At 39.8% G+C, this 26,122-nt stretch overlaps 1 protein-coding gene and 1 long non-coding RNA gene across 2 annotated transcripts in view; one reads left to right on the forward strand and one right to left on the reverse strand.

Annotated features, from left to right (window-relative positions):
* LOC122739942 overlaps positions 1–1,870 on the forward strand; it is a 28,468-nt gene extending 26,598 nt beyond the window's left edge. Inside the window, exon 3 of the long non-coding RNA XR_006354696.1 lies at positions 1,447–1,870. This is a non-coding gene — a long non-coding RNA (uncharacterized LOC122739942). The remainder of the gene's footprint in view (positions 1–1,446) is intronic.
* Positions 1–26,122, reverse strand: part of UROC1 (urocanate hydratase 1) — a 47,992-nt gene that overhangs the window by 9,318 nt on the left and 12,552 nt on the right. The window contains exons 7-17 of the mRNA XM_043981664.1: positions 25,123–25,189; positions 24,448–24,591; positions 21,786–21,874; positions 21,078–21,140; positions 19,920–20,099; positions 18,159–18,256; positions 16,188–16,260; positions 14,248–14,369; positions 12,831–12,901; positions 6,565–6,663; positions 1,610–1,709 (exon numbers count right to left, since the gene is read on the reverse strand). Coding sequence (XP_043837599.1) covers positions 1,610–1,709; positions 6,565–6,663; positions 12,831–12,901; positions 14,248–14,369; positions 16,188–16,260; positions 18,159–18,256; positions 19,920–20,099; positions 21,078–21,140; positions 21,786–21,874; positions 24,448–24,591; positions 25,123–25,189 — 1,106 coding nt within the window. The remainder of the gene's footprint in view (positions 1–1,609; positions 1,710–6,564; positions 6,664–12,830; positions 12,902–14,247; positions 14,370–16,187; positions 16,261–18,158; positions 18,257–19,919; positions 20,100–21,077; positions 21,141–21,785; positions 21,875–24,447; positions 24,592–25,122; positions 25,190–26,122) is intronic.

The following is a 26,122-nucleotide window of genomic DNA, read 5'->3' on the forward strand; positions in this document are numbered from 1 at the left end:
AAGCTTATAATTTATTGGTGACCACTCATTAGATATTTTAGACAGACTAGATAGAATTTTAGCAACCTCACAACATCTATAACATCTCTACGATTTGTCCTTTTTCTTTCTATTCCAAAGTTTACTTCATCCCCTCTTGCCTGGACTTTTAGAGTATTACAACAGCCTATTAATTGGACTCATTGTTTCTACAGTTCTCTTTCATTAATCCATACTCCATATAGCTGCCAAATAGTCTTCCTGTACCATTGGTCTGACAATATTTCTCACATTCTCAAGAAGCTTGGCTCTGTATTATGTATAGGATAAAATACACATCCTCATTTTGGTATTTCAAGTCCTTCACAATCTGTATCCAACCTATCTTTCCAGATATTTCATATTATTCCCCTTCAAGCACTCCAAATTCCAGACAAATATGTCTCCTTTCTGTACCCTGAACTTGGCATTCTACCTCCTATGTCCTTTACCTTGGGTAGCTTATTCATCACTCATGCAATATGTTTCCTTCCCAATTTTGTTTCTTAGACTTCTTAAGTTCCTTCAAGAGTCAGTTCAGGTGCCATCTTTATAGGGAAGCTTTTCATGACTGCCCCTGGTTGTTAGTACTAAATCCATCCTCAAATTAGTTTCCACTTACTCATCTGTTTACTTGTGTAACAGCCTTTTTGAAAAGGCTTGTACTGGTTGCCTTGTAATCAATAGCCATGTGGGGGAAAATGTTCCAAATCACTGATAATTAGAAGCATAACTAAGTTTCCATGTTATGCCCACCATATTGGTAAAGGTGGTGAAAAAGACAAAATGACTAGCTGCCTTCTGAGGTAACCTAAGTCTGTAAGATGAAACTATCACAAGGTCAGACCTGAAAGTCAGAGATTTCTACAGCAGCAAGTTTTTTTTCTTAATCGCTCTGGAGAGAGTGGTGGCAACAGCAATGGTAGAAAGTAAAAGACAGTTTCTGGGAAACTTACTCTAAGCCATACAGTGGCTGGAATTTTTTCCTTTCCTTGGCTTACTGCCCAGATAATTAATATGGTCCAACAAGGAGCAACTGAGTTATGCCTACTTGTCAAAGAAACCATTGAAATCACAGTGAATTTATTCCACTGTTTCTGTTTATTGATGCACACAACTGGTAGTATGGTTCATTCCTAAGAGTTCCTCTGCTAATTCTAAATTTTGTTTACTGGTCATTTGTATTTTTCAATAATAACTTTCTATATAAAGATAAAATATTTTAACTGTATCTTGAGTTGTTTTTTTTCCATAAAGTGATATGACAGTTGGGAAAGGAGGGAAGAGATTTAGATAATTAATTACATCAAATTGAACTGGCTGTAAAAATTCCCTCTTTGCTCTGGAGATCAAAAGAATTTCTGAGGGGCTCAGAGCTCCATGAATCTTCCTAATAATCTGTATGTTTATGCTTTTTTAACTATGCAGAGAAACCATATGGATTTGCTGTTGATCCTTTCTGGATGCTCTTTCCTCTATCCATTCAAACCCTGTCCATACCTTAAGATGCAACTCAAAGCCTTCCTCCTTCTGGCTACCTTATTAATCTCAGAGCTTCTTTTTCTCTGAGAGCCTTCATCATCCCTCTTACCTGCACAGAAAGCAGACCCATCATAAATGTTGGATGTTTCTCGGAAAGGACTATCTGTCCCACTGACATCATGATGATCCCGGCTGAGGACCACAGGGGCCTAGATAGTCAATCACAAACACTCAGCAAAACATTCTTGTAGAAACAAAATCAAAGTTGATGGACAATAGTTTTCAAGATGAAAAATGTAAACTGTCAATAACCATATGGAATGATCTAAAGCAACAACAACAACGACAATGATAATACTAATAGAAAAATGCAAATTAGAACAATTCTGAGGGGCAGCTAGGTGGTGCAGTAGATAGAGCGCCGGCCCTGGAGTCAGGAGGACCTGAGTTCAAATCCGTCCTCAGACACTTAACACTTACTGGCTCTGTGACCCTGGGCAAGTCACTTAACCCCAGTTGCCTCACCAAAAAACAAAACAAAATAAAACAAACCACAAAACAATTCTGAGATTTCACCTCACTCCCAATATGGTAAAAAACTAAAACAAAGTTAGAACTGTTGTAGGAAGACAAGTACACTGATATGCTATTGATGGAATTACGAATTGATCCAACTATTTTGAAAACAATTTGGAATTTTGCAAGAAAAGTCATGAAACTATTAATATAGCTTTTGATTTAGTGATCTCACTACTGGACATATACGCCAAGAGAGTCAAAGACAGAAAGAAGATCCATGTGTATACCAAATATTTACAGAAGCACTTTCTATGAGAGCAAAAAACTGGAAACAAAGAGGACGCCCATCATTTGGAAGTGGTTGAATAAACTGTAGTATATAAATACAATGGAATATTATTGTAACAGAAAAATGTGGAAAGATTGAACTTATGCAGAGTGAAGAAACATGAACCAAGAGAACAATATCTACAATATTTGCAATAACGTAAACAAAAATAATATTAAAAAGCAGTTGAACTCAGTTTAAATACAATGACCAATCTAGGTCTCGAAGAAGAGATAATGAAACAAATTCCCTTTTCTTAGTGGAGAGGTGGGAAGATGCTATTCAAAAGCACAGAAGTAGTTGATATGGTGATCAGTTTGACTTTACTGTTGTTCTTTGTTACAAAGAAGGGTTCTTGGGGCAGCTAGGTGGTGAAGTGGATGGAACACTGGCCCTGGAGTCAGGAGTATCTGAGTTCAAGTCTGGCCTCAGACACTTAACACTCACTAGCTGTGTGACCCTGAGCAAGTCACTTAACCCCAATTGCCTCACACACACACAAAAAGAACCCTTCTTTGTAAGTTGTTTTGTTTTGTTTTGTTTTTTAGTGAGGCAATTGGGGTTAAGTGACTTGCTCAGGGTCACACAGCTAGTGAGTGTTAAGTGTCTGATGCCAGACTTGAACTCAGGTACTCCTGACTCCAGGGCCAGTGCTCTATCCACTTCACCACCTAGCTGCCCCAGGAAGGGTTCTTTTGGGATGAGGGACATGAGGAACAAGAGAAGAAAATGTTTTTGTTAAGCACTTGCTATGTGTCAGACATTGTACTAAGTGATTAAGCTGTGGCAAGGGTTTGTTGTGGTGTTTTGAAAAACAAACTAATTTTTTTTTTAATTAGTAAACTAAGTTCAAGAATGAAGGGCTGGATAATAGACCGGTATTCATGAGGTATTTTTTTGTTGTTGTTTTTTTTAGTGAGGCAATTGGGGTTAAGTGACTTGCCCAGGGTCACAGAGCCAGTAAGTGTTAAGTGTCTGAGGTCGGATTTGAACTCAGGTACTCCTGACTCCAGGGCCAGTGCTTTATCCACTGTGCCACCTAGCTGCCCCTGTGAGGTATTTTTAAAAAATATATACTGAGCTAGCAGTATGAAGGTAAACCTCTGATGGCTAAGAGAAAAGGACCAGGCCATTCTCCAAGAGCTTGACTATCCTATAAGATTAGAGGACTATGGGTATTCATTGTAGAATAGGCTTGCTCAATTTACTCAGGTTATAGCCACAAAGTCAGAGTAACCAATTTTCTGTTGCTTATTTCTTTCTTCAGTGAGAGATTCTGTTAGACTTGGTTCACTTAGCTTTGTTGAACTGATTTTTTTTTCTTTTTTCATTCATTGTTACAAAAGATGGTTCTTGGGACAGCTAGGTGGTGTAGTGGATAGAGCACCGGCCCTGGAGTCAGGAGTACCTGAGTTCAAATCCGACCTCAGACACTTAACACTTACTAGCTGTGTGACCCTGGGCAAGTCACTTAACCCCAATTGCCTCACTAAAAAAACAACAACAACAAAAAAAAACCCACAAAAGTAAAACAAAACAAAACAAAAGATGGTTCTCTCCAAGTCATACAGAAGAGAGATGTATTCAGAAATTAAGATAGTATAAAAACAAACAAATTCTATTTTTTAAAAAATAAACAAAATAGCTAAAAATATTTTCAATCTGCAAGCCTGTCAGACAATCTGGGTGTATAGTTGGGTGGTGGTTGTTGGTTGTTGTCCTTTATTCTTGAACAGAACCAAAATGATCTCACCATGCTGGGGTCAAGGTACAACATGTCCGACTGTGGCTGATCACAAGGCTCTACCACAGAGAGGCACAAATAGTCCATATAATTGGGTATTTGAAAAGATAATTACAGAAAAGTTAAAAAATAAACTTGAATAAAAATGTATGGAGAAAAGAAGGCTTAAAGATGCTAAGAAAATGAATCTTTCTTTTGGGACTTCTGAATGTAATTGTTTTGAACCTAAGAACAACAGCAAATAATTTCTAAACCGAACCAATAAACCCACCTAATGCCAACAATTTGAAATATTACAATTAGTTGTTTAATGAGACATAAAAGATAAAGGTTGAACACAGTCAAAAAGTATCCTATTCATGAAAAGAATTGGCTTTTGGGGCAGCTAGGTGGCGCAGTGGATAGAGCACCGGCCCTGGAGTCAGGAGTACCTGAGTTCAAATCCGGCCTCAGACACTTAACACACACTTACTAGCTGTGTGACCCTGGGCAAGTCACTTAACCCCAATTGCCTCACTAAAAAAAAAAGAATTGGATTTTTATAAATTAAAAATATGTATGTTAGACAAGAGGCATCATCATATAGAATCTAGAGAGGTGGCCTTCAAACCAAGAACAACCTGGTTCAGGTTCTTCCTCTGACATATACTGGTCATGTGAATCTGGACAAATCACTTAATATCTCATGCCTAGACAACTCTTTAAGAACATAAGTTGCAAAGAAGGTGCTGACCTGTTTCTCTATCTGAGAATTCCCCTATACAAGAAATCACGGGTCCATTATCTAACAGGTTAGATGAAGCATTTTTTAAAAAGCAGGCTTGTTGTTGAAGCACAGTGAATGCTCTGGTTGATACATTTGTGGCCTTAATTAGTTTGTCAAGCTGCAGAAATGGCCAACCTCTTCAATTGCCTTTGTGAATACGTGAAGAAAAGGTGTGCTAAACAATACCTCCATCAGTCCCCATTGATGAATTCTCCATAGGACTGATTCCTTTCACATAAACACAGATTCAGAGAATTTCAGAGCTGAAAGATTTTAGTTCACTCTGTCATCCAGTGAAAGAATCATTTAACTGCTCAACCTGTGCGTTTAATAATAATAGCTAACATTTATAATAAGATTTCTATTTGATCAATTTGTGTATTTATAATATTTTATATTTATATTTAAATATAATGCATGTAGTGCTTTAAGGTTTGCAAAGAGCTTTACAAATATTATCTCATTCTATTCTTTCTATGATCCTGGAAATTAGGTGCTATTATTCGCATTATTTTACAGATGAGAAAACTGAGGCAAATAGCTATTGGATGACTTTCCTGGGATCACAGAGCTAATAAACATCTGAGGTGAGACTTGAACTCAGGTGTTCCTGACTCCAGGTCCAACACTCTATCCACTGCTTTGCCTCGCTGCCTTCTAATAGTAGAGAGGTCCTATTATTGGGCAAAAAAAATAGACTATTTTATTTTTAAGCCTATTTTTTTTGTGGGGCAATTGGGGTTAAGTGACTTGCCCAGGGTCACACAGCTAGTAAGTGTTAAGTATCTGAGGCTGGATTTGAACTCAGGTCCTCCTGAATCCAGGGCTAGTGCTCTATCCACTGCGACACCTAGATGCTCCTATTTTATTTTTTGAAGGGCAATATAACTTCCCCAAGGTCACACAGTAAATGTCAAGTGTCTGAGGCCGGTTTTGAACTCAGGTCCTCCTGAATCCAGGGCCGATGCTTTATCCTCTGCACCACCTAGCTGCCCCAAGTGACACATTTTTTGGACATGACCACCATGTAGATTTGTTTTGCTTGATTATGCTTATTATGCCTGCTTTTTAAAAAATGCTTCATCTAACCTGTTAGATAATGGACCCGTGATTTCTTGTATAGTGGAATTCTCAGATAGAGAAACCTTCTTTGCAACTTATGTTCTTAAATAGTCTCTTAAAAAGAAGTCCATGGAAAGAATTTTTAAATGCACAGAAAAGAGTCAGGAGGACCTAAGTTTAAATCCAGCCTCAAATACTTACTAGCTATGTGACTCTAGGCAAGTTACTTAACCCTGATTACTTCCCAAAAAAAGACAAAAAGGAAAAAAAAGGAAAAAATGCACATAAGAGAAGAGAAGGTAATTCAGAAGGAAGCATAGCCAAGCAGGATAGTTTTGAAAATAATGTATAGAATTTAGTACATACTTTTTAAAAAGAAAATTGTGTTAAATCAAGAGTCAGTTTCATACAGAAGACTTTTTGTTTTCTGTGTTGTGTATGGAAATGCTCTTGGGGGGGAGGTTCAGTTCAGAATAAAAAAATAAAGTAAAATAAGTTGTGGATGATTGATTCATGCAGCAAGCCCTGTGGGGGCATGCATCATCGGTTTCTCTTGGTTAGATCAGTGTTTTTTGGGGAAAGGGCAGAACCCCAGAATTCTCCTGATTCCCTACCATCACCCTTTTATGGTAGACTCCACCTCACCTTGATTTTTCCTTGAGCAATGCCTTGGTTAATAGCCACAGCAATGGCCACACGACCCTTCTGATCAGAATACAGAATCCGTGCCTGGGAGCCAACCACCTAAAGGATAAGCAGTACAAGTCAGTGGGAACGTGTGGCCAGTCCATTCCCAGTGGGGATCACACAGACAACTGAAATTCACTGACTGTCCCTAAACTCTGCAAAATGAAGAGCTTTTCTCTGGGAAGATCACAGCCCCTTTGTAGATACAATTTCCTTCCCACTTATAATATCCCAAAGAGGAGGAAAGGGGATAGTGAGGGTGGAGATGGGCAAAAATGTTGTTTCTCCTCAGTTTGTGAATGGGAAAACTGTGGCATGGCCATCATCTGGGACATCCATTCAGCACTTACTGGACCATGTCATGTTAATTACCTTTCTATGTGCTTAAGTTTTATGAGAGGCAGCATGACATAGTGGGAACCGAGAAGACCCAGGTTCAAGTCCCGCCAATGATACGTAATGGCTGTGTAACCTTGGGCAAATAGTTTAGCATACTAATTTAGAAGTATAGAATACTGATTCTAGACAACTCTCTAAGACTAGAAATTGCTGACCTGCATTAGAGGAGAGTTTGCTTATCTAGAAGTTCCTTCTGTCAGTGAAATTACTCATCTAATCACTATCCCAATCCCTACGTAAATATCTGTCCCTGATTTACAAAAAAAACGGGGAGCCTTTTTTGCTACATCTGTACCCCTACATTTTCTAGTGCTAAGAATTAGACTTGAATTTTGCTTCCAGGAGAATCGTGATGGCATCCTGCTTTGGCTTTATTTTCCTGCAATGGTAGATCCATTTTAAATACACAAAGTCATAAAATCTCAGAGGTGGAAGGGATCTTGGTCCACTTCATCCCAACCACACCCAACCAATAATCCCTTCTATAGCATTATCCAACAAGTGCTCATCCAGCCATGTCTTGAAGACTTCTAGTGAGAGGACACTCACTACCTTCCCAGGCTGCCTGTTCTGCTTTTGGATGCCCCTTATTATTGGAAAGGTTTTTTTACCCTTATATCAAGCCTAATTCTACTTCTCTAGAAACTCTACCCATTGCTTCTTGCTCTTGCTCCAATAACCCAATAGAACAAGTCAAATCCCACTTCTATGGAACATCCATTCCAGTATTTCAAGACACCTGTCATGTCAGCTCTAAATCTTTTTCCTCCAGTCCTTGCTTCCTTCAAACCAGGAGTCTGTTTGTTTAAAAGCATATATTAACCACCTAAAGCAATGTAACTCATTTGATGCTCACAGCATAATTAGCATAACTAGCCCCAAAGAATATGCCAAATATTCTGGCAGGTAGATTTATTATCACCATTCCAAGGATGAGGAAAGAGAGGTAGGCAGAGATTAAATGACTTGCTCAGGGTCACACAGCTGATAAGTGACTGAGGGTGGATTTGAACTCAGGTCTTCCTGACTCTAAACCCAGGGCTCTATTCACCATGCCACACAGATGCCTGTTAAGCGTTCTTAAAATTTTTTTTTTGTATTGTAGACCACTTTGACAATCTGGTGACTCCTGTGGACTCATTCTCACAATAATTTAAAATGCAAAAGATAAAATAAATAGATTACAAAGGAATTCAATTATATTAAAATCTTTATCAAAATATTTTTTAGAAAACATGTTCAAAGTCCCAGATAAAGAAGCCCTTTCATTTAATCTGTTTTTGCCATAGTCACACCTCCTCTTCCTACCTACTACTCTCTCCTTTCTGTCCTATCCTTGCTGTGGGGCAGCTCTGCACACTCCCCACAATACTCAGAATCTTCTATTCTGAGTTAGTTCTCTGGCTGATTGGTGTCTCCTTGCAAAGGACTTCAGGGGTAGAAAACCAATCAGACCCAGCTGAGTAGAGCCCTTTCTTCCCTAAAAAATACCAAAACAGCTTTAATCCCCATCCTTGGGATTTCCTGAAGCATAGTTTCCGAAATCCCAGAGTGAGCTTAGTGTGATCATGTGCCAAGTCCTGGGAGCAGTCTCTCTAAAGACTAATGTGGACTTCTTCCTGCCATGGCCTGAAGACCACTGTGTCTCAGGCTCCCTGGAGACATCCCTGATTGTGTTCCTCTCCAGATCCCAGATTGTGTTCTCCTTTCCCAATCAGCTTTGGAAGAGTCATTCTTGGTCCTGGTGTGAGGGGTTCAATGCCCTAATCCCCTTCCTTTCTTGTCCGTATCTCCCCCTCCTTGCCACTTGAGGTGTCTCCAGTTAAGCCATACAATTTCCCTTTAAATGGCAAATAAAAAGAGCTATTGCTTTTTTAAAGCATTGATTGGTATATTTCTATTCCATTGGTATATTTCCATTTCTTTCAAAAAGCCCTTTTAATCCAGCAATAAATGGACTCTTGTAATTACATTAGCCTTTGGGGTTGCCTTAGCACACTGAAGACTCCGGGAAATTTCATTAAAACCTTCCTATCTCTTTGATTTCTTTAATATGAACAAGCATTTTCTAGACATGATTCCCATGTTGTGTACTTGCAAAAATGAATTTTTGAACCCAAGTATAGGGCTGTTATATTTGTCTCTATTAGATTTAATCTTATTAGCTTTGGCCCAACACTCTGGTCCTTTTGAATCTTGACTTTGTGACTCATCCAATGTGTTTTCTACCCTTTCCAGATTTCTGTCATCTCCAGATTTGATAAGTGTGCTCTCACTGCCTTCATCCAAGACCTTAATAAAAATATAAACCAGCATAAGGCCAATGGCAGATTCTTTTGGAGACCTCCCTCCAAGTTGGTGTTGGCTTATTCTTTGGGGCTAGGTATGCAAGAAGTTCGATAGGCATCTAAGTATACTGTCCTCTACACTGCATCTGTTCATCTTGACCACAAGACTAGAATGAGAGACTTTGCCAAATGCTTTGTTTAAATCTAGGTAAACTGTATCTACAACATTATCTTGAAATACCAATCTAGTTGGGTTGGTTTGGTTTTGCCAAGAGGAAAAGAAGGATATGAACCTTTGGTTTCATCGGTATAGATAAATCTTTGGTTCAAAATTCCCTCTGCTGATGCCAACCAGAAACTCGTCTGTAACTTTTAATTTTAGAGTTTCCTGGGACACTGAAAGATTAGGTAACTTCTCCCTAGTCACTGAGCCAGTATATGCCAGAGATAGGTCTTCCAAGGCTGGCCCTCTCCATGACACTACACTGCTTTTCACTTGTCTAGTTGCCATGTCAACAAAGGAGATGAATCTGGCATGCCATGTTCTTGCTGATCATGGCTTCCCTTTCAGATGGGTGGTGCAGGGGATAGAGTTCTGGACCTGGAGTCAGGAGGAGCTAAGTTCAAATATGGCCTCAGACACTTAATGGCTGTGTGACCCTGGACAAGTTATTTAACTCATCTGCCTCAGTTTCCTCAACTGTAAATTTGGGATAACAGCACTTACCTCACAGGGTTGTTTTAATAATCAAGTGAGATAATATTTTTAAACTGCTTAACAATGCCTGACATATAAGACGTGCTCTAGAAATGCACATTCCCTTTCCTAGATATTGACAAACTCCACTTTTAATAATGCATTCTAGAATTTTGCCAGGAATAAAAATAAAGCCAATTGGTCTATAATTTGCCAACTCTAGTCTTCCTTTGAAAAAAGTTAGACCAAGTTTAGACCTTCTCTGTTCTTGTGGTACCTCCCTCACTCTACATACCCCTTTAAGAAATCTAGCAATTATGCCTACAACTTCTTTTAATACTCTAGGAGGTCCAATTGACTTGACCTTACCAAGGCAAGCCAAGTCCCTTTCATTTAGAAGATTATTCTACTTGGGATAGAAAATGAAAGCAAAATGAGGGTTTTAGTGTTTCTTCCTTGTCTCTATTATTCATTATCATTGTCCTATCCACCCCAAGTAGTTGTCCTAACCAACTCTAACTCACTTATCCAATGATCTTTTCTGTGATCTTTTTTTTCTTTATGTGACCTTTCTTTGCATCTTGTATTTTCCCTTTAAACAACAAAATCTCTTTGACATTCTGAGCATTCACTATAAACCTCAGTTCATTTTAAGTTTTGACACCCCTAGAACTGTCCTTCCAGAACCATGTCACATTTTTATATTAATTCTTCATTACCCGCCCTTGCTTTCAGTTTTGAGGCATGCCTTTGAAGATGAAAGCTGATGGATGGATTCCTGATGCATCTACACATTGGTTTTCTTATGCTGTTTCCCCATTTCTTCCTCATTGGAATTGTCTTGGTTTGAGTCTACAGGATTGTATCTTGTAGGTCCCTATTCCTCTTGGACTGACTTTTTCTGCATAATTTTTGGCCACGGGATCCTACTTGTGTCTTCTCTGAACCTTTCAGATTTTTCTTTGCTACCACCTAGGGAAAATGTCCAGCGCTACTTGGCTGTTTCTTTCCTTTTCTATTATAAACCCTTACATGGAATGGTCAATTATTCCCATGGTTCCCATCCCTTCATTAACAACTAGCTCCTCCCTGTTGATAAGAAGTAAGTCCACATTAGCATTTACCCTTTTTGCTTACTCCAGTTAGGCAATAATTTATTAGCAGCTCTGCCTCTGGCCAAGAAACTTGCAGCAGATGTCTCCCATGTCCACTATATCACTTCTCTGTGCCAGGCTTTTCTCCCATGCAGGTGGTGATTAAGAGATGCCCATGGTAATGTCACTCCTATTTCTCTCCTTTTTGATAGTCACCCAAATATTATATGCTTTGCTTCCCTAACCTGATTCCTGGATTTCATCACATGAATATATCTTCTTAAGATATAATGTGGGGGCAGCTAGGTGGCACAGTGGATAGAGCACCCACCCTGGAGTCAGGAGTACCTGAGTTCAAATCCAGCCTCAGACACTTAACACTTACTAGCTGTGTGACCCTGGGCAAGTCACTTAACCCCAATTGCCTCACTAAAAATAATAATAATAAAAAAAAAGATATAATGTGGGGGCAGCTGTGTGGTGCAGTGGATAAGGCACCAGCCCTGGATTCAGGAGGACATGAGTTCAAATTTAGCCTTAGACACTTGACAGTTATTAGCTGTGTGACTCTGGGCAAGTCACTTAAACCTCATTGCCCTGCCCCCTCCCCAAAAAAGATATAATGTGGCACCACTCTCCTGACCCCTTCAATTTGAATGTTCTGTGATCCTGGGCAAGTTACTTAACCCCGCTGGCCTTAGTTTCCTCATCTGTAAAATGAGCTGAAGAAGAAAATGGCAAGCCACCCCAGTATCTTTGTCAAGAAAACCCTAAATGGGGTCACAAAGAGTTGGACAAGACTGAACAATCACAACAAAAAAATGACCTTCTTGTACCATATTGTAGACACAAATCCCATCCCACCAAATCTCAGTGATGTCTGTGAGGTCAAATTAGCTTTCTTTCACTGGGGTTTCTGTTCCATCTTGTGCTTATACCTTATGTTTTTATCTATAAATATGTGAAACCATGATTTTTATTGCCGGCTTCTTTATTTCATTTTTACCTAAGTATTTTGAACATCTGTACTTTTATCATTCTTTCTGCTATAGTAACTGCTGCAATTTATAGACTCTAAATAGAAATAGAGGCAGGTTTTCCCCCCTCTCCCCTTCTCTTTGCATTTTAAAGCCCTCTTAATCAGATTTAAAGTACTCCAGGCAAAAATATTTTTTACCAGTTTTCATGAGATGTCTATTATCCCTGGTCAAGAGCTCATAATTTCTACATTTTAAGGCCTGGTCTAGAAACCCACATTCTATTCTGGCAGCATCTTCTTAACCAGCTGCTCATCTAGATTTGCCTTTCTCTTCCAAATCTCCTGCTTTCTGTCTATAGCAGTGATGTCACCTGTGCCCTCAAGGTCTTCAGTTTCTTGCTTCGAATTAAATAATGTTTTCTAGATCTGATTGCCCTCTGAACCTCCCTAAGAGCTGCAGTCCCTATTTCAAAGATAGTGAGGTGAAACGGGGTAGGATGGTTGGTTAGAATCACACTATATCAGCAATAGCCCTTTGCTGGAAACAATGCTAGGAAGTAGTGGGTTCTACAAGAGCTCTTCAAGGCTGGATGACCATTTGTGAGAGACATCATAGAGCACATTCTCAGTCAGATACAGGTTGGACTGGTTGGTTCTGACATCCCGTCTGACTGAGTTTCTGGAATTCTGTGAGCTGAGTGTAATAGATCAGACTGACCATATTTTCAGTCCTTAAATTAGTCATTTTTTCCCTACAATCCACTTACTAGCTTGTGTTTCCCAGCTTCCCTGATCCAGCGGATATTATCTGCATATTGCTGCTTCACAGAGTCTTTCACTACAACAAGACAGGAGGAAAAAGAACGTCATAAAGAATGCTGAGTGCTGTAAGAAATGATGAGCCTGGAGGGATTTACATGAACTGATGCTGACTGAGAGGAGCAGAACCAGTAAAACATTGCACATAGTAACAGCAGAATTGTTTGATGAACAATGGTGATTAGACGTGGCTCTTCTCAGTAGTGCAATGATCCAAAACAGTTTCAAAAAACTCATGATAGAAATGTTCTCAACATCCAGAAAAAAGAACTGTGGATTATGAATGCAGATTAAACCATACAATTTCTACTTTTGGACTGTTTTTTTTCCCTTATTTTTTGAGGTTTTTCCCTTTTGCTCTGATTCTTCTTTCACAAGATGACTAATACAGAAATATGTTTAATGTGATTGTACATATATAACCTACATCAGACTGCTTTCCATCTTGGAGAGGAGGGAGGCAGAAAAATTTGGAACTAAAAATCCTATGAAAACAAATGTTGAAAACTATCCTTATATGAAATTGGAAAATAATAAAATGCTTTTTTTTTTAAGAATGCGGAGGACTATTTTTTCCTTATTCGTCCCAATGGGGCAGCTAGGAGGCTCAGTGGATAGATCATTGACCTTAGAATAAGGAAGATGAGTTTAAATCCTATTAGATGTGTGACCCTGTGTAAATCACTGGACTTCTATTTGCCTTAGTTTTCTCATCTGTAAAATGGAATTAATAATAGCATCTACCTCCCAGGATTGTTGTGAAGGTCAAATGAAATACCATATGTACTTTTCAAACCTTTTTTTAAAAAATCCTATATAAATGCTGGGCCATCTAGGTGACACAGTGGTTAGAACACTGGGCTTGGAAGAAGGAAGACTCTTTTTCCTGAGTTCAAATCCTGCCTCAGACACTTACTAGCTGTGTCACCGTGGGCAAGTCACTTGACCTTGTTTGCCTCAGTTTCTTCATCTGTAAAATGAACTGGAGAAAGAAATGGCAAACCACTCTAGTATCCCCAAAATGGGGTCATGAAGTCAAACATAACTGAAAATGACTGAACAACAACAAAATAAATGCTAGCTTTTTTTGTTGTTTTTGTTTTTTGTGGGGCAATGAGGGTTAAGTGACTTGCCCACGGTCACACAGCTAGTAAGTGTCAAGTTTCTGAGACCGGATTTGAACTCAGGTCCTCCTGAATCCAGGGCTGGTGCTTTATCCACTGTGCCACCTAGCTGCCCCCTCCTTCCATTTCTAACATCCAATTTTCTAAAGTCTCTTGTAGCTCTGAAATTCTGTGAGTCCATTATTCCATTTTATAATGTATTAGATAGGCTCTAGATTGCCCTTAATAACAGTAGCATTACCTCCACCTCTGATAGCCTCCTCCAGAACAGATGTGGCCAGCAGGTCCGTGGTCACCAAGTCCTGGGGGTCCCCGGATGTACAAACCCAGCGGAAAGGTCCAAAGCCCAGAGAAAATATGTCCCTGGGAAATGCAAAAAGCTTTACTCAGGAGGCATACTTCACGTTCCTGCCTTATTTGTCCTGACCTCTGGTAGTGCTTTCCTTTCATTAGCCAAAGCACAAAGAATCCAAAGCATCCCCAACAAATTAATCTGAGCAGAAAGGGCTCTGAGTGGTCATTTGAAAATTCTGAACAATGTTTGCACCCAGAAAAAGAGCAAAAACAAAACCAAACCCACATAATAAGCATGGATCACAACACAGCACAGTAGCTGTCTGTGCATTCTGGGGGAAGCTTTGCAAAGAAGCATTTTGAAATGAAAAAAAAAAAAAAGGACTGGATTTGGACTGAGAAATCCTGACTTTTAGTCTCCATTCTGTGTGACTAAGAGCAATTTCCTTCCCTTCTCTAGATTTCAGTGTCCTCATCCATAAAATGAGAGAGTTGGAAGAGGTAATCTCTAAAGTTCCTCCCAACTCTGAATCTTAGGGTCCAATGGTTCTACGCCCAAGAGTACCTGAGGTAGGAAAATTAAAAAATCTGTCTTAGGGATGTGCTTTCTAACTGCTAGAGGAAAAAGCGACTGCAATTGTGAATAGGGAGAATCGACTCCCAGGTCTGCCATGGTGTGACCCTGAGCAAGTCAAATTCTCTAACCTCTAGTTCCTTCCTTTAAAAAATGAGAAGAATAATATTTGGCTTGTCTGAAGATGAATCAAGAGATTGTATATATACTTTGAAAGTCATAAGGTGGTATACAGATACAAGGGTTTATAATTTGTATTCTCATCATTATAATTTCCACCAATGTTAGTCAATATGTGTCAACTTCAACTACCTTGGGTAGGGTGTGGGAGGGGAAATGGAAAGACATTTTACCCCTAAAACAAGGAGGATAGGAATAAGAGTTAGTAATGGTCTGACTATATGTGTGTGTGTGTGTGTGTGTATATATATATATATATATACACACACACACATATATATACATTTATGTACATATACAGACATAACACATGTATTACGTTTCTAGGTGTGATATATATGTATATATACACATACATACATACAAACATATGTGTATTCTAAATAATTCAATTTTTTTGGCTCCTCTCACTTCTCTGTCTGCCCGGAGTCCCCTTTCTTTTTTACATCTTTTATGTCATGGTGGACTAGTTTTCAAAAGACCAGACTCTAGTTCTGTTTCTGCCATTAACAAGCTGTGTGAGCTCAGAAAAGTTTGTCTAATCTCCCTGAACCTATTTCCTCATCTATTAAATGAAGGGGTCCATACAGATTATAACTAGATTCGTTCCAACTCAAAATTCTATGATTCTTTCATAATAATGTCTCTGTTATATGTCCCTTCTTCATTTCCACTGTCATCACCCAAATTTAGCCTCAATAAGGCCTTGTCCTATGAGTATTTATTGAAAAAGCCTTCAGACGGGTCTATCCAGCCTCTTCTTTTTTGAGTTTTGCTGGCAGATTAATCTTTTTGAAATGTCTTATATTTCCCTTGCTCAAAAATCTCCAATAACTCCCTACTCTCCAAAGGATAAAGTCCAAACTGATCCTAACATTTAAGGGCATCCTCATCCTCCTTTCTAGATTTCTCAACCACCAGTCCCCTAGATGAACTCTAGCCAGGCTAGCCTCTTTGCTCATTCTTAAACATTCCATGGTCATCTCCACCCAGCAGCTCAGCAATCCGCAGCATGTGCTTAGGCAATAGTAATTACTTGGCTCTCCAAATCAGGTGACCCGCCCTAAAGAGCAGATGCTTTCTAGGCATTACATGGAAATTCATGTAGGCTGTTTTGGACCTTTCTCTCTTACCCCATTATGTGCTGGACATAGGATGGATAGCGGAATTCTGTTTTATTACCTCCCTTTTTCATCACATCAGCACCTGCAGGCAGATCACAAACATATCTCTGCATAGAATGGACAAACCAAGAGCAAGAAGTGGACAAATTCCCCAATGGCAACAAATGAATGAATGAATGAATGAATAGGTAAATAAATAGATAGAAAAACATTAAAAATCTCCCTCTGAAGCTTTAATCTCCTTTTATACACCAGTGAGGTGCATACAGCCCCAATTCTTTTTCCCCTTCCTAAATGGCACTCCGAGACAAGACAGCAAACATTTATTAATTACTTGCTATAGCCAGGCACTGGGCTATGCTCTAGAAATAAAAATACAATCACAAAGAAAGACAAAGCCTATACTCAAGGAACTTACATTCTAATGGAAGAAGCCAATATATAAAGAGAATCTGAAAAGTGGAGGGAAATTGAGGAGTGGGGAGAGTAAGGAATGGGCACAGAACTCTTAGTCTCCAGCTTGCTGTTCCTTCTTGCTCACATACCTCAAAGTCCCTGACTCCTGGTCCAGGGCCCTTACCAGCACACCATATTTCTATTACCCTTGCATAGAACTGTAGTTACAAAGAAGTCTTTGTTTCTGTTGTTTTTAAGAGATTGAATGAATGGAAAAGCATTTATTAAGCACTTGCTATGGGTAGAGCACTGTACTAATCACTGGAAATACAAATATAAAAGTAAAAGAGAGAGAAGCATAAATTGTACCGTAAAAATCTACTCTTTTATTTACAATTAATTTCTCCCTTTCCTCCCTCCCCGTATCTAAAATTTTTCCTTTCCTACATCAAGAAAATGATATACATGGCTAATATGGAACTGTGTTTTACATATTTTATAATTTTATAATTATATCAATATGTTTTTATATTATAGTTATCATATTTCTTGCCTTCTCAATGAGTGGGTGAGGAGTAGAGGAAGGGAGAAAATTTGGGATTGAAAAAATAAAATTTCAGAGAGGGGACAAAAGACAAAGTTCCACTTTTTTATATAGACTTGAAGAAATGTGGGTAAAAGCTTGCTAACCATGAGGGAAGATTATATCTGTATGTTTGGAACACTGAATGATCATTTTTTCAAAATTGAATTATTTTGTTTTTCTCCTAAACTTAAGAACATTCATGATTTATACAGTAATAGAAATATTGTAAAAATAATCACCTTCCAAAGACTTAGCAACTCTGATCAACACAATGACCAACCACAGGACTTATGATGAAACATGTTGTCTGTCTCCAAAGAGAAAACTGATAAAATTGGAGCATAGATTGAAGCATATTTCCTTCTTTTTCTCTCTTCCTGCCTTTTTTTGGTAACATGGTTAATGTGGAAATTTGTTTTGTGTGACAATACATATTTGTAATGGGTTCTATTTTTCTTGTTTTCTCTATGGATGAGGCTGAGAGAGGATAGAGAGATTTGGGGACTGAAAATAAAATTAAATTGAAATTTTTTAAAAAATAGCATTCATATTTGGGGCAGCTAGATGGCGCAGTGGATAGAGCACTGGCCCTGGAGTCAGGAGTACCTGAGTTCAAATCCGGCCTCAGACACTTAACACTTACTAGCTGTGTGACCCTGGGCAAGTCACTTAACCCCAATTGCCTCACTAAAAAAAAAAAAAATAGCATTCATATTAAAAAAAAAAAGAAAAGCCAGCCAGGGTCATTCTCTTAGTTTCTCTTGACTCTTCAGGGAGTTGTAAGTAGTGGTTTGGAAAGTATCATAGTTGAACTTCCTGAGGTCAGCCTCAGAGATTAGGAAAATCCCCAACCATCAAATTTCCTTGAATAATTCAAAGACAATCTATCACACTTGATCTTTCCAGACTATCCTTGAATCTATTTAAGTGTTCCATTGCTAACTTAAAATGTACTGGCTCTCTTGTGGACCCACCTTGTAGACTTGGGGCATACTCACCAGCTCTCTGAGCCTCCAGGAGAAAAGCATTGCCATAGTCCCAGAAAAAGAAGCTTTTCTCTGAAAGTCTGTTGATAGCTGCTACATGCCTCTTCAGACTGAAACACATAAGCAAAGGCGGGGTTATACACTCAAAAGACCTTAGAATTATAAGATCTCAGAGGTGGGAGGGTCTTTGAACAACAACAACAACAAAAATATATTGTCTGTACTATGTGTGAGACACTGGTACTGAGGTAAAATAATCCTTGCCCTCAAGGAGCTTACAATCTAATGGACGGCAGAATGAGAGGCCAGGGAGAAATACACACAAATAATTATGATATAAGGAAGAATGTGTTGTCAAAAGGAGAGAATCCAGGCACAGCGCTATGAGATCTTTGTTTAATCTCGTTCTTTTTTTTTTTAATCAGTTGAAGAATACAAGAAGCTACAGGATTATAGGCTCTACAATAAGAATTTTATTGTTCTTTAATCATTTTCAGTTGTGTCTGACTCTTTGTGACCCTTTTTGTGGTTTTCTTGGCAAAGATACTGGAGTGCTGTGTGACCCTGGGCAAGTCACTTAACCCCCATTGCCCCGCAAAAAGAAAAAAGATACTGGAGTGGGAATCTTAGAGTCTCTTCAATCCCCTAATTCTGCAGAGGAAGAACCCAAGGCCTTGAGAGGAGATGACCTCAGAGGTCTTTTTAGTCTGATGTCTCTGTTAGCAGAGGTGTCAGAAAAGCTACAGATACCATCCATGGGAAAAAATAGCAGTCAGCAGTAAGTGAGCCCTGTGAGCACTATGGCTAGGAAAAGCAGAGGCCCTGAACGTGGCCCAAATGCATTTTATGTTACTTTTGCAGCATTATGCAAGGGTGGCAGTAGCTGGCATATTTGAGAAGGAAGAAGAATGGGTGCAAGCAGCAGGTAGAAAATGAGTCTGGTCAACCTTGATGTCTTTAGGCAGTTTGGGTTGTTCCCAGACTAAGAATCTATTCCAGATGATCCTTTGAGGATTGGGAAGAGTGAAACCATATTATCTGTAGCTTTAGTGTCCTAAAGACAAACTTCCCTGGCATTGGTATATCTAGCCGGGAGGGAGCTGGGGAAGGAAGTACACGTCCTGGCTTCCTGTCCCAAAGATCTATTGCCCTGCCTTTCTCATTGTGTTGAAATCCAGTGACAGGGGATCGGCTTGGGAGTAAAGGTTGAATCAGTGATGCTATTACTAATAAAGAAAATGTCAGGTTCTTCCCAGCACCACCATCCTAGCTGCGTGCTCTCTCTCTCTCTCTCTCTCTCTCTCTCTCTCTCTCTCTCTCTCTCTCTCTCTCTCTCTCTCCCCTCCCCACTTAGCCCCCCACACCCCATATACCTCATTCTGATTCTTGCTGAAGTATTTGGCCAAAGTGGGAACCCTGGAGGCTGAGTAATGTGCCTTGCAGGGGGGCTACCACTCCTCTTACTCTCATTCTAACCCAATTTTTTAAGGGAAAGATTTAATATGTTACTTCTTCCATGTATATTTACATTAAAAAAAAAAAAACCTCTAAAGGTGTAATTTCAAGCTCCTTACCAATGCGAAAGGAAGAATTTCAGGTAGTATTAGAAAGAGACTTTGAGAGAAGACAAGGACTTCTCAGACCTCTTTAAATCACATCACTTCACATTTACACTGAATATCTTTAAGGTTGCATTTGGTCCTGTAATACACCAGAAGATTTGGGGGAAAGTGGCCAAATATCTGAATGTTCTGTAGATGGAGTTCCCTTTACCTTTCTTTCACCAGGTCCTGAAACTTGGCTGGGTTGGTGGCCATCAGCTGATTGGCTTCCTGAAAGCTGAGCTGCACAGGGTAATATCCACCATTGAAAGGGTTGTGGCAGGAGGTCTGGTCAGATCCCAAATCTACCAACAGTTCCCCAGTTGTGTCTAGCTCATAGACAAGTCTCTCCCTGCCCGAGAAAGATGAAGAATAAAATTAAGGGCATTGCAAAGTGACAAGAGAAGACTTGGTGACTTTTAGAACATTTAGATGCAAAGTGAAGTTAGCAGAACCAGGAGAACAGCAATATTGTACAATGATCAACTATGAATGACTTAGTTATTCTCAGCAATACAAAGAACCAAGACAACTCTGAAGGACTTTTGATGAAAAACCCTATCTACCTCTAGAGAAAGAACTGGTGGAGTCTGAATGTAGATCAAAGCATACTTTTAAAACTTTTTTTCTTGTTTTTTTTTTTGTGTGTGTGTGTGTGTTTTCTTTTACAATATGACTGGGGCAGCTAGGTGGCACAGTGGATAAAGCACCGGCCTTGGATTCAGGAGGACCTAAGTTCGAATCCGGACTCAGACACTTGACACTTACTAGCTGTGTGACCCTGGGCAAGTCACTTAACCCTCATTGCTCCATAAAAAATTAAAAATAAATAAATACAATATGACTAATATGAAAATATGTTCTGCATGATTATACATGAATAACTTAGATTCAATTGCTTGTCTTCTCAATGAGGAAGGAAGAGAGGGAGGGAGAGAATTTGGAACTCAAAAATTTAAAAACAAATGTTTAAAATAGCTTCTACATGTAATTGGAAAAACAAAATATATATATAAAAAGAAAATGCCACTTTTAAAAAAAATTGGACTCACAACCATGATTTGGGGCGTAAAGTATTATGTTTGCTTGAAATTTACATTTCCCTCTTTAGCTATACAAACAAGGTAATAAGATAAATGAGACTGTCCATATATCACCAATGAACATATTGACACTCAGAAAGGAAAAATGACTTCATCACGATATATAGTTGATGAGAATAGATCCTGTCCCTTTTCTACCCTTTCACAGAATTCCACCTTTACTCTGGAGGATACCATTTGGACCAACCCAGTCTAGTAGGGTCCCACAATATCCAATCTAAACTTACCAAAGATCAACCACGTTTCCATGGTAACCAAGGCTAAGGGTCATTTTCTTCTTTCTTGCTTCTCTGAAATAGAACCACAATGGAACTAGATATAATATTTCAAACATCTCAGTCTTATTTATATCAACCCAAACTGGCCCACCCATAGAAATATTTTTAAATCCCAAAGGAAAATAGTCAGGTGACATCTAGTTTCAGAAAATAAGGTCAAGACTTTGTGGAGCCACAAGAGTGGGCCAGTGCACAAGGACTCTGTCCTCTTCATGGGATAAATGGGGCCAAAATGATCCTGACATATTGAACAGCACTGGCCATGAAGGCAGTGACGACGACGACGATGACGACGATGAGGGTGGTGGTGATGATAACGTGATGTTTAGCAGCTGATACTTAGGAAAATATTAGAATCCATTTTCCCTAGGTCATCTCATTTGATCTTCATGACAACCCATGTAGGCCAGTAGGGCAAATAATGAGATATCCAATTTTCAGATGAGGTAGCTAAGACCCAAAGAGGTAAGATATGTTCCCAAGGTAACATAGCTCACTGATACCCAAACCAAACTATACCCCAAGTCCTTTAGCTCCCAGCCTAGTGTAAGGGTAATATGATGGAATGAAAAGAACACTTACTTAAAAACCAAGCTGCTCATCAGGTCCCTCTACCTCGTGCCCAGTATCTTTAACGTGAAGGACAGTAAGTCCTACCTGAGTCTCTTGATGCAGTGATCCAGACTATCTGTGACTTCCATCAGCCAGCCTTGCTGGTGACGCTTCAAGAGTGCAGCTTTATCAACCTATGACACATAGACAATCATTTTTGCTGAGGTTAGCCCCACCTTGTGCCTCCCTGTATTCCAAATTTGAATGTAAAGCATCCTTTTTTTGACCTAGAGTCTGTAACGATTGGAATGACGCCACCTGCTGGAGACTTACTGTAGAAGAGTTCCACCCATGAAGCGAAGGTCTTTGAGGGCAAGACCAGGAGTCTCTTCTTTGGCGTCAGGAAGTGACGCGGGCTAGTGGGAGGAGGAAGGAAGAGACTGGCGCTCAGTCTCGGGCTCTTTCCTTTGGACGCTGGTGGAGAGCGGAGCTAGAAATGTGCTCTCCCTTTAATAGATAGGAATCTAGGCCTTTCTCTCTTTACCAAATTCTTATTGTCCTTAATAAATGCTTAAAAGTCTAACTCTTGCTAAAGCTTATAATTTATTGGCGACCACTCATTAGATATTTTAGACAGTTTAGCTAGAATTTTAGCCCTTAACAAGTCATAGAATGTTGATATAGTAAAAAGCCTCAGAAATCATTTTGTCCAGAATCCTCATTCATTCATTACTTTATTTATCTATTTATTTACTTGCTTGCTAATTGGTTGATTGATTGATTTTGAGATTGGGCCTTCCTATATTGTGGCCACCTCCAGTTCTGATGCCAGTGATAATTGGTATGGAAGCTTTAACTTGCTCTGTTTTCTGACCTTAGGCAGCCTGTTGGCCCTCCAGTCTCAGAAGCTCACCATTTTGGTACTGGACATAATGTATACTTTAGCCCGACTGTAACCCCCAAACCCAAGTATTCCAGAAACCTCAGCCTCCTCCCAACAGAAGTTACAGATTAGCGGCTACCACCCACCAAGACTCCTCATTTTAAAGAGGAAAGTGAGGCTCAGTGAGAAGTGTTTTTTTACCCAAGGTCACACTGCCAGTCAGGATCAGGGTGGAGAGATGGCACTAGAATCCAGACCTGTTGGGTCCTTCCTACTACATTGTGGTACCTAAAGTGTCTGTGGGAGCCTGAACCAGATACTGCCCTAAACTATTTGCTCAAAAAATAATAAGACACAAAATCTGAGACTGGTAGAAAGAGATAAACAGGCTCAATTTCATTGCTAAATGAAAATACCGTCAGAAAATTTTTTTTGGTGTCAGAACCATGACTTGGATCCTGACTCATTTGACTAATTGCCTTAAAACTCCATTTCCCTTTGTTTAATACAGCTCAGACTCAATATTATACTCTTATTATACCCAATATTAACTCAAACTCAATATTTACGTATACTCAATATTAATTCTTTGAAGTGTAGTTAAAGAATATAAGTAGTTAAATCAGGAATGTGAGACCTTTTTCTCATTCAGGCCACAGACTTAGCTCGAGCAAGGTAAGTAATTGGGGAGAAAATCAGCAGAGATCAATTCTCCCATAAAAAGCAACATGGTTTGATGGATTGGTTAGTGTGGGTTGTTGGGTTTGTTTTTTTTACTTATAGAGAAGTATAAAATGTTCCACTTATTTAAACTTATTTAAATCAATCAATAAATACAGACCTACATATAAACATACACATCTATCTATGTGTATATATGCATATGTGCACACAGACATATGTATACATATATGTATGTGTGTAGATATAGATACACACACACAAATAGTGATGTTAATGCATGGGAGGAGGATGGTTAAAAAGCTGCAATGTAACATACAGTTCAGAATCTAGCCAAAGAGGCCAAGGGCATCTAGATTGTACAGAAGCCCCATCCTTTGAAGAAAGTCAGAAGAGGCAAAGTGAGACTTGGCAGTCACTGGACTCTTGATAGATCATGGCATTTAGAACTATAAGGAATCCTAATCATCCCCCAGTCCTACTCTCTCATTTTATAAATGAAGAAACTGTAGTCAAGAGAGGGCAAGAGATTTGTCAAAGACCCTCCAGGTAGCCCTGCCTAGATAGGGCTTAAATCCTGCTGTTCTTATCTGCAGTTCCTTGTTCTTCCGCACCGTCCTGTGACTTTAAAAGCCTTATGCTGTTTTTTCACAAAACAGAAGGTCTCCTGGTATCCTCCCTGCGGACTGGACTGGATGAAATCGAGTTGAAGGCCAGATCTGCCCTGAAGACTCCATCCTTTCTCTCAGTGGTAGCAGATGGAAAAACCCTAGGTCACATTCATATAGTGCTTTACAGTTAGTGAAATGTTTTCTATATGAAAACCCCATGAAGGAGATGGTACAGCACTACCCCCATTTCACCAAGGAAGAAATCGAGGTTCAGATCATGAAATGACTTGCCAATAGTCCCATGGTCAGTTAGATGGGGAACACGGATGTGAATGCAGTCACTTCCCCTGCCTCAGACTCTGTAAAATGAGGGCATTGGGTTAGGCGGGGTTCTGAGGTTGGTGTTTCCTTTTTAAAAATGCTGCCCTCTGGGGCAGCTAGGTGGCGCAGTGGATAAAGCCCTGACCCTGGATTCAGGAGGACCTGAGTTCAAATCCAGTCTCAGACACTTGACACTAGCTGTGTGACCTTGGGGAAGTCACTTAACCCTCATTGCCCCTCAAAAAAAAAAAAAAAAGAATGCTGGCCTCACCTCGGCTATCACCCCGACACAACCAGCGATGACAGAAGCTTTGGCTTGGGCACCACTCATACCTCCAAGACCAGAGGTAACGAAAACCTTCCCACTTAGGTCTTCCACTCCCAAGTAGCGCCGACCAGCGTTGAGCACTGTAAGCTGCAGAGAACCACAAGAAAACTTTTAACTCAGAAGTCTTGTGGACAGATTCAGTTGGGGAGGGGGAAGACCCAGAGGATGGTCTGCCCTGGGTACATGCTTATTAGGATAAAGGGGATCCCATAGCCCCAAGAGTTCTATCTATATCCCTACGGCACAGCTAATGGCCTCAGACCCTCCAATCCCCAAGAAAAGGGAGAATGGGAGGGGAAGGGGCTGGAGAGGAGGAGCTCACAGTCAGGGCAGTCCCAGGAGATATTAAGCATCATGGTGACCCTGGGTGGGATGGGGTGGTTGAAGAAGGCTTAATCAGTTCCTCCTCAGAGTTCAGAGAAAATGGGCCCTAGAAATAATGTAGGGAGGAAGCATGCTTTTCTACTCCCTTTGAGACTGAGACCCTGGGGCTGGTCTGTTGGAGGCTCTGGCCGTCTGCGGGACTTTGACTATTTCTGGCCTCTGGGGGATCTGGACCCAACTGAGTCATAGGAATTTATTTCTCTGGATAGCAAATGCCTCCCAGGAGTCCCTTACCACAGTGCCATGAACGATTCCCTGGGGTCCTATGTAGCAGTAGCTCCCTGCTGTCATCTGTCCATACCTGCCCACAAGAAAGAGGATGACATGAACACAGCAAAAGGTGGGAACTTAAATCAAATGTTGGGCTTCTGGGTTTCCCCATCTGGGAATACAATAGGGAAAATAAAGATGTTTCACCTTTACATGGCACTTTATAGTTGACAAAGCACTTTTCTCACAACAGGTCTGTGAGGGAGGTCATTCCCAATTGGAACTTTCCAAACCACAGGTCTTCTGACTCAAAGCCCACTATACCTGCTAGCCTCCTAGAGATATTTGCAGGCCCTGTATCCAAGGGCTGTTGGGAGAATCCAATGAGATTGTGTATGAAAAGTATTTTTTTCCCTTTAATTGTTTGAGTTTCTTTTTAATTGAAATGATTATATAGATGTGGGCAGCTGGGTGGGTTGGAATCAAGAAGACTAATCTTCCTGAGTTCAAATCTGGCCCCAGACATTTAGTAGCTATGTGACCCTGGGCAAGTCACTTAACCCTGTTTGCCTCAGTTTCCTCATCTGTAAAATGAACTGGAGAAGGAAATGACAAACCACTCCAGTGTCTTTACCAAGAAAACCCCAAATGAGGTCATGAAGAGCCAGGCACAACTGAAAGTACTAACAACATATAGATATACCCACGAACTTTCATTATCTGTAGATGTTTAAAATATGCACGTTAATTTTGACACGGCTATAAATTAACTGGTTCATTTCTATGATTCTTTGTTGACCTTTTATGCATGTTTATTAGTTTTGTTACCACGATCGTTGTCTTTATTTACATAGCTGTAATTGCTGTGTTTATCATTTTCTGGGTTATCCTTCCCTTACTCTGTTCACATCATATAAGCCCACAATTATCTCTCACTTTGGAAGCCCACAATTATTTCACCCTCCTGTAAACTCCTACACTTAAAATAACAATAATAACTGAAGCTTGCAAAGCTTTTTAGAGT

Source organism: Dromiciops gliroides, chromosome 1 (genome assembly GCF_019393635.1).
Source record: "Dromiciops gliroides isolate mDroGli1 chromosome 1, mDroGli1.pri, whole genome shotgun sequence".
Taxonomy (NCBI): domain Eukaryota; kingdom Metazoa; phylum Chordata; class Mammalia; order Microbiotheria; family Microbiotheriidae; genus Dromiciops; species Dromiciops gliroides.